The 7,581-nt window shown below is 66.2% G+C and overlaps 1 protein-coding gene across 1 annotated transcript in view; it reads left to right on the top strand.

Annotated features, from left to right (window-relative positions):
• The window catches only part of L1CAM (L1 cell adhesion molecule), a gene marked incomplete at its 3' end in the record, with an annotated part of 8,062 nt that continues 481 nt past the window's right edge, over positions 1 to 7,581 (top strand). The window contains 9 exon segments of the mRNA XM_084224033.1: positions 1 to 74; positions 3,287 to 3,377; positions 3,982 to 3,996; positions 4,679 to 4,720; positions 4,722 to 4,801; positions 6,195 to 6,276; positions 6,279 to 6,314; positions 6,316 to 6,369; positions 6,371 to 6,401. Of these exon segments, the coding sequence (XP_084080159.1) occupies positions 25 to 74; positions 3,287 to 3,377; positions 3,982 to 3,996; positions 4,679 to 4,720; positions 4,722 to 4,801; positions 6,195 to 6,276; positions 6,279 to 6,314; positions 6,316 to 6,369; positions 6,371 to 6,401 (481 nt within the window). The 5' untranslated portion in view covers positions 1 to 24.

The raw sequence follows: 7,581 nt of genomic DNA, 5'->3' as shown, positions 1-7,581 counted from the left end.
GGGGGCGTGGCCTACGGGCGGATTATGTCAACCCCGCGGCAGCCGCAGCCCCGAGCTGGGAGCGGCAGGAGCAGGTACGGCCCGGGGGGGCTCCGGGGGGATTTGGGGAGGGTCCCGGGGGTCCCGGGGGGTCTCCGGGATCGGGGGGGATCCCGAGGATTCCGGGGGTCCCGGGGCGGGGGGCACCGAGCGCGGGGAGCGGCTCTGGGAGGGTCCCGGGGGGCAGCGTTGAGGGGGTGGGGAGGGGGGAAAGGTGGGGCTGGGGGGGGTTTGGGGATCCGGGGGGGGGAATTGGGTCTGGGGGCGTCCTTGGGGTGTTTCTAGAGGGGGTCAGGCGGAGCTATAGGGTCTCTATAGGGTCTCTATAGGGTTGGGGGGGCTGGGGGCGTTAGCGGGGGGTGAAGATGGGGGAGGTAAAAATGGGGCGGGGGGATTTTGGGGTTTGGGGAGGGGTCTCGGGGGGTTCTGTGGGGCTGGGAAGGGGAAAGGGGGATCTATAGGGGATCTATAGGGGATCTGTAGGGTCTGTGTGGGGCTGGGGGGGGGTTTTAGGGTCTGGGGGCTTCTGGGGGCGGGGCCGGGAGGTGTTTGTGGGGGGCGGGGCACAGGTAAAGGGGGGCTGGGGAGGGCCCTATAGGATCTATAGGGTGTCCATAGGGCTGGGCACAGGTACAGGCGGGTCTGGGGCTGTCTATAGGGTCTGGTTAAGGTAGAGGAGGATCTATAGGGTCTGTGTGGGGCTGGGGGTATCTATAGGGCTGGGGAGGGTCCTATAGGATCTGTAGGGTGTCTATAGGGCTGGGCACAGGTAAAGGAGGGTTTGGGGTGCCTATAGGATCTATAGGGTCCGTGTGGGGCCGGGATTGACATCGAGATGGGTCTGTGGGGTCTCTATAGGGCTGTGGAGGGTAAAGATGGATCTATAGGGTCGCTGTGGGGCTGGGCAGAGGCACGGGCGGTTCTATAGGGGCTCTATAGGGTGGGACAGGGCACAGGTGGTTCTATAGGGTGGGATGGGGGCACAGGTGGTTCTATAGGGTGGGACAGGCACCGGTGGTCCTATAGGGTGGGACGGGGCACAGGTGGTTCTATAGGGGCTCTATGGGGTGGGACAGGGGTACAGGTGGCTCTATAGGGTGAGACAGGAGGCACAGGTGGTTCTATAGGGGCTCTATAGGGTGAGACAGGAGGCACAGGTGGTTCTATAGGGGCTCTATAGGGTCAGACCTGGGGCACAGGTGGTTCTATAGGGTGAGACAGGGGGCACAGGTGGTTCTATAGGGGCTCTATGGGGTGGGGACAGGGGCACAGGTGGTTCTATAGGGGCTCTATAGGATGGATGGGCACTGGTGGTTCTATAGGGTGGGACGGGAGGGACAAGTGGTTCTATAGGGTGGGATGGGCCACAGGTGGTCCTATAGGGGCTCTGTAGGGTCGGGCTGAGGGGCACAGGTGGTTCTATAGGGGCTCTGTAGGGTGGGACGGGGGCACAGGTGGTTCTATAGGGCAGGTGGCTCTATAGGGTCAGACCTGAGGCACAGGTGGTTCTATAGGGTGGGACAGGGGCACAGGGGGTTCTATAGGGGCTCTATAGGGTGGGACAGGGGCACAGGTGGTTCTATAGGGTGGGATGGGGGCACAGGTGGTTCTATAGGGGCAGTGTGGGGTGGGATGGGCACAGGTGGTTCTATAGGGTCAGACATGGGGCACAGGGGGTTCTATAGGGGCTCTATAGGGAGTTGGGCTCCATGGGGAGGGGAGAGCAGAGGGGCCGGGCCGGGGGGGGTTTGGGGGATCCGGGATGAATTTTGGGGGTCCTGGCAGGGGGGAGGGGCAGTCTGGGCCCGGTGTTTTGGGGAGGGGGCTCGGGGCCGGTTTGGGGCCGTTTTGGGGGATTTTGGGTCCTTTTGGGGGGTTTTGGGGGGTCTCCGAAGGGCCCAGATCCTGCTGGGGGGGGAGGGGGCTCCGGGGGGGCTCTGTGAGAACGAGAATTTGGGGGGGGGGTCCCGAGGGTCCCCAACAGCCCCGGGGGTCTCGGGGGTCTCCGCAGGGTCCCAGCGTCCAACAGATGGGTGGGGCCGGCGGGGAGGGGGGGGGAGGGGAAGGGGGGGGGAGGAGCGGACCTCGCGCGCCCCCCAACCCCCCCTGAGGGACCCCCAGGGGCCGGGGGGGATCCGGAGGGGGCCAGAGGGGGGGGTCCCCAGTGAGGGGGGGAGGGGCAATCCCCGTTCTCCCCCCCCATTCCCTCCCCCTCCCCTCCCCCCCTCATTTCCCTACAGGTGCCCGCCCCTCCCCCCGCGCGCAGCACCTGGGGGGATTTTGGGGGGGGGGGATCCGCACGGTTAGAAGGGGGGGGGGAGGGGCAGCGCCGTCCTCCCCCCCCCCCCCCCCCCAGGAATTTGGGGTCCACAAGGGGCTCCTTGTTCGAGCCGGGGCCGCCCCCGCTTCCGGCCGGGTGGGGGCCGGGGCGGGGCCGGGGGGGGACCCAAAATCTCCCGGGGGGGCCCCAAAATCCTTTCGGGATTGCTGGGGGGGGAGGGGGGATCCCAAACCCTTCCGGGATTTTGGGGGGGGGGTCCCCGGCTTGGCGGCTCCTCCCGGGAAGGGAGGGGACCGGCAGTGCCGGGGGGGGGTGGGGACACGCCCGGGGGGGTTTGGGGGGGGTCCCCGCAGCCCCGGATCCCCCCCCGGGGGATTTTGGGGGGGGGTCCCCGCAACCCCGGATCCCCCCCGGGGGGGTTTGGGGGGCTCGGGAGGGGTCGGGGGTCGCACACGGAGGGGGGGTGGGGGAGCCCCGGCTGCGCCAGTGGGGTTTTGGGGGGGGGGGTCTCCAGATCTCTGTGCCCTCCCGCCCCCTCCCAGGGTGATTCTGGGGGTCCCAGCGCCTCGTGGGGGGGTCCGGGGGGTTTTTTTGGGGACATTTTGGGGGCATTTTGGGGGCATTTCGGCCCCGTCCCTGTCCGTGGTGCTGAATTGGGGGGGGGGCGGCGCTCGGCGGCCGCGGGGGGGGGGATGGGGGGTGGGGGAGGGGCGGGGAGGGTGATGGTTGGGGGGGGTCGCGGGGGGGGGGTCGCTCGCCAAGGTGACAGGTCCCCTCATTAGGCGTTGCCATGGAAACGGGCGCATCCGCACGAGCCGGGGTGGGGGGGGGAGGGGAGGGGACGCCGCGGCCGCCGCACAATGGAGCGGGGGGGGGGGAATAAGGGGTGGGGGGGTCAGGAGGGGATGGAGGGGGGTGGAGACCCCTCCCCAAATGAGCCCGTGCCCCCCTCCCCTCCCCTGCCAGGGCCGCGGCCATGGCGCTGCCCCGGGGGCTCGGCCTCGTCCTGCTGCTGCTGCTGGGGGGCGCGGCGGCGCCATCGTCATCCCCCCCGAGTGTGAGTGGGGGGCGCAATTTGGGGAGGGGGCGAGGTGGGGAAATGAGGGGGGGAAGGTGGTTACACCCCCCCCTCCCCCCCAGCCCTGCATGGTGCCCCCCCTTCACCGGCTGCCTGCGCTGCACGAGGATGGGTTTGCATGAGGAGACCCCCACTCAATTCACAAGCCCCGGCATGGAGACCCCCCCCCGGCATGGAGACCCCCCCTCAATTCACACCCCCCCCCGGCATGGAGACCCCCCGGCATGGAGACCACCCCCAGCATGGAGACCCCCCCTCAATTTACAGCCCCGGCATGGAGACCCCCCCTCAATTCACAGCCCCGGCATGGAGACCCCCCCGGCATGGAGACCCCCCCTCAATTCACCCCCTGATCGTGAGACCCCCCCTCAATTCACCCGCTGATCCTGGACGCCCCTGGCTTGGAGTCCCCCCCCTCAATTCACCCCTGACCTTGAATTCCCCGCCCCCCACATGAAGACCCCTCCCCATTTTTTGAGCCCCCCCTGCACGACCCCCCCCCGCTTTGCCCGGGGGTCTCTCCGGAGCCCCCTCCCCACTCACGCTCTGTCTCTCCCCCCCCGCCCCCCCCCGGATGGTGCAGACTCGCTGCACGAGCGTGAGTTTGGGGGGGTCCCGGGGGTGTTTGGGGGGGGTCTGGGGGTGTTGGGGAGGGTCCCGAGGGGGTCCCGGGGGGTTTTGGGGGGCCCCGGGGGGGTTTTTGGGGGGTCCCGGCTGGGTTTTGCAGGGTCCCGGGGGGGTCCTAGAGGGGTTTTGGGGGGTCCCGAGGGGTTTTGGGGGGGTCTGGGGGTGTTGGGGGGGGGGTCCTACGGGGGAGTTTTGGGGGGGTCCTGGGGGGAGTTTGGAGGGTCTGAGGGGGTTTTGGGGTGTCTGGGGGGGGGTCCTGGGGTTTGGGGTGCCAGGAGGGGTCCCAGGTGGGTTTTTGGTGTTTGGGGGGTGTTTTGGGGGGGGTCCCGGGGCTGTTTTGGGATCCCTGCTGGGGGTCCCGGGGGTGTTTTGGGGTCCCGGGGGGGTTTTGGGGTCCCTGCTGGGGGTCCCGGGGGTGTTTTGGGGTCCCTGCCAGGGTCCCGGGGGTGTTTTGGGGGTCCCTGCCGGGGTGTTTTGGGGTCCCTGCGGGGTCCCAGGGATGTTTTGGGGTCCCTGCCGGGTGTTTTGGGGTCCCTGCTGGGGGTCCTGGGGATGTTTTGGGGTCCCTGCCGGGTGTTTTGGGGTCCCTGCCGGGGGTCCTGGGGATGTTTTGGGGTCCCTGCTGGGGTTTTGGGGTCCCTGCGGGGTCCCAGCCGCTGCCCCCCCCAGTCCAGCAGCCCCCCGAGCTGACGGAGGCGCCCCCCGGAGCAGCTCGTGGTGTTCCCCAGCGACGACGCCGTGCTCAAGTGCGCGGCCAGCGGCAACCCCCCGGTGCAGTGAGTGTCACCTGTGCCACCTGAGTGTCACCCTGGGTCACCTGGGGGTCACCTGTGCCACCTGAGTGTCACCTGGGTCACCTGGGGGTCACCTGTGTCACCTGAGTGTCACCTGGGTCACCTGAGTGTCACCTGGGTCACCTGGGGGTCACCTGGGGGTCACCTGGGTCCCCTTGTGTCCCCCTCCCATGTCCCCCCGGTGCAGTGAGTGTCACCTGTGTCACCTGAGTGTCACCTGGGTCACCTGAGTGTCACCTGTGTCCCTTGTGTCCCCCCGGTGCAGTGAGTGTCACCTGGGTCACCTGGGTCCCCTTGTGTCTCCTAGTGTGCCCCCCATCTCCCCCCGTGTCCCCCTGGTGCAGTGAGTGTCACCTGAGTGTCACCTGGGTCACCTGGGGGTCACCTGAGGGTCACCTGGGTCACCTGAGTGTCACCTGGGGGTCACCTGTGACCCTGTCCCTGTCGCTGTCCTGCTGTCCCTGTCGCTGTCCCCCCTCACTGTCCCCTGTCCCCGTTGTCCCTGTCCCCGTCACCGTCCCCCTGTCCCTGTTCCCATCGCCGTCCCTGTTCCCATCGCCGTCCCTGTCCCCATCGCTGTCCCCTGTCCCCCCAGGTTCAGCTGGACACGCGAGGGCCGTCCCTTCCCGTCACTGTCCCTGTCCCCATCACTGTCCCTCTGTCCCTGTCCCTGTCCCCATCACTGTCACTGTCCCCTATCCCTGTCTCCATCGCTGTCCCCCTGTCCCTGTCACTGTCCCTCTGTCCCCGTCCCCATCACTGTCCCTGTCCCCCAGGTTCAGCTGGACACGCGAGGGCCGTCCCTTCCCGTCACTGTCCCTGTCCCCCTGTCACTGTCCCTGTCACTGTCCCTGTCCCTGTCCCCCTCCCTGTCGCTGTCCCCCTGTCACTGTCCCCCTGTCGCTGTCCCCATTGCTGTCCCCTGTCCCCGCAGGTTCAGCTGGACGCGCGAGGGCCGCCCCCTTCCCGTCCCTGTCCCTGTCCCCATCACTGTCACTGTCCCCCTATCCCCGTCCCCATCGCTGTCCCTGTCCCCTATTCCTGTCCCCCTCACTGTCGCTGTCCCCCTGTCCCCTGTCCCCGTCCCCATCACTGTCCCTGTCCCCCGCAGGTTTAGCTGGACACGCGAGGGCCGTCCCTTCCCGTCCCTGTCCCCATCACTGTCCCTGTCGCTGTCCCCATCACTGTCACTGTCCCCTGTCCCCATCACTGTCACTGTCCCCTGTCCCCATCACTGTCACTGTCCCTGTCCCCCTCACTGTCCCTGTCCCCCAGGTTCAGCTGGACGCGCGAGGGCCGTCCCTTCCCGTCCGCCGTCGCTGTCCCTGTCACTGTCCCCCTGTCCCTGTCCCCCTCACTGTCCCTGTCCCCCCAGGTTCAGCTGGACACGCGAGGGCCGTCCCTTCCCGTCGCCGTCGCTGTCCCCGGCGGAGCTCGCGGGGGTCTCGGTGTCCCCCGGGGGGGGGGGACCTTGGTCATCAACGCCAGCCTGGCAGGTGCGCCTGCAGGGCCGGTTCCGCTGCGCCGCCAGCAACGCGCTGGGGACAGCGCTTGTCACCCGAGAGCAGGGTGATCGCCGAGAGTGAGTGCCTAAATCACCTAAATAACCCCAAAATAACCCCTAAACCACCCCAAAACCACCCCAAAACCGTGCTGGGGACAGCGCTGTCACCCGAGAGCAGGGTCATCGCTGAGAGTGAGTGCCTAAATCACCTAAATAACCCCAAAATAACCCCAAAACCGTGCTGGGGACAGCGCTGTCACCCGAGAGCAGGGTCATCGCTGAGAGTGAGTGCCTAAATCACCTGAACCTGCCCCAAAATAACCCCAAAATAACCCCAAAACCGCGCTGGGGACAGCGCTGTCACCCGAGAGCAGGGTCATCGCTGAGAGTGAGTGCCTAAATCACCTGAACCTGCCCCCAAAATAACCCCAAAACCCCCGAGAGCAGGGTCATCGCTGAGAGTGAGTGCCTAAATCACCTAAACACACCCCAAAATAACCCCAAATAACCCCAAAACCCCTGAGAGCAGGGTCATCGCTGAGAGTGAGTGCCTAAATCACCTAAACACACCCCAAAATATCCCCAAAACCACCCCAAAACCGCGCTGGGGACAGCGCTGTCACCCGAGAGCAGGGTCATCGCTGAGAGTGAGTGCCTAAATCACCTGAAATAACCCCAAAATCCACCCTAAACCACCCCAAAAACCGCGCTGGGGGACAGCGCTGTCACCCGAGAGCAGGGTCATCGCCGAGAGTGAGTGCCTAAATCACCTAAATAACCCCAAAATAACCCCAAAACCGCGCTGGGGACAGCGCTGTCACCCGAGAGCAGGGTCATCGCTGAGAGTGAGTGCCTAAATCACCTGAACCTGCCCCAAAATCACCCCAAATAACCCCAAAACCGCACTGGGGACAGCGCTGTCACCCGAGAGCAGGGTGATCGCAGAGAGTGAGATGCCTTAAATCACCTAAATAACCCCAAAATATCCCCAAAATAATCCCTAAACCACCCCAAAACCGCGCTGGGGACGGCGCTGTCACCCGAGAGCAGGGTCATCGCTGAGAGTGAGTACCTAAATAACCCCAAAATAACCCCAAAATATCCCCAAAATAACAACCCCAAAACCCCCAGAGCCGCGTCATCGCCGAGGGTTCCTGTCTTTGGGGTCCTTGTCTGGTTTTGGGGTTCCTGTCTTTGGGGTTCCCAGTCGGTTTTTGGGGTCCCTGTTTGGGGGTCCCGTGGGTTTTTGGGGTCCCTG

The sequence above is a fragment of the Fringilla coelebs genome, assembly GCF_963513975.1.
Source record: "Fringilla coelebs genome assembly, chromosome: 33".
NCBI classification, from domain to species: domain Eukaryota; kingdom Metazoa; phylum Chordata; class Aves; order Passeriformes; family Fringillidae; genus Fringilla; species Fringilla coelebs.
The sequence above is the reverse complement of the archived record's forward strand: the minus strand, read 5'-3'. Positions and strand labels throughout refer to the sequence as shown.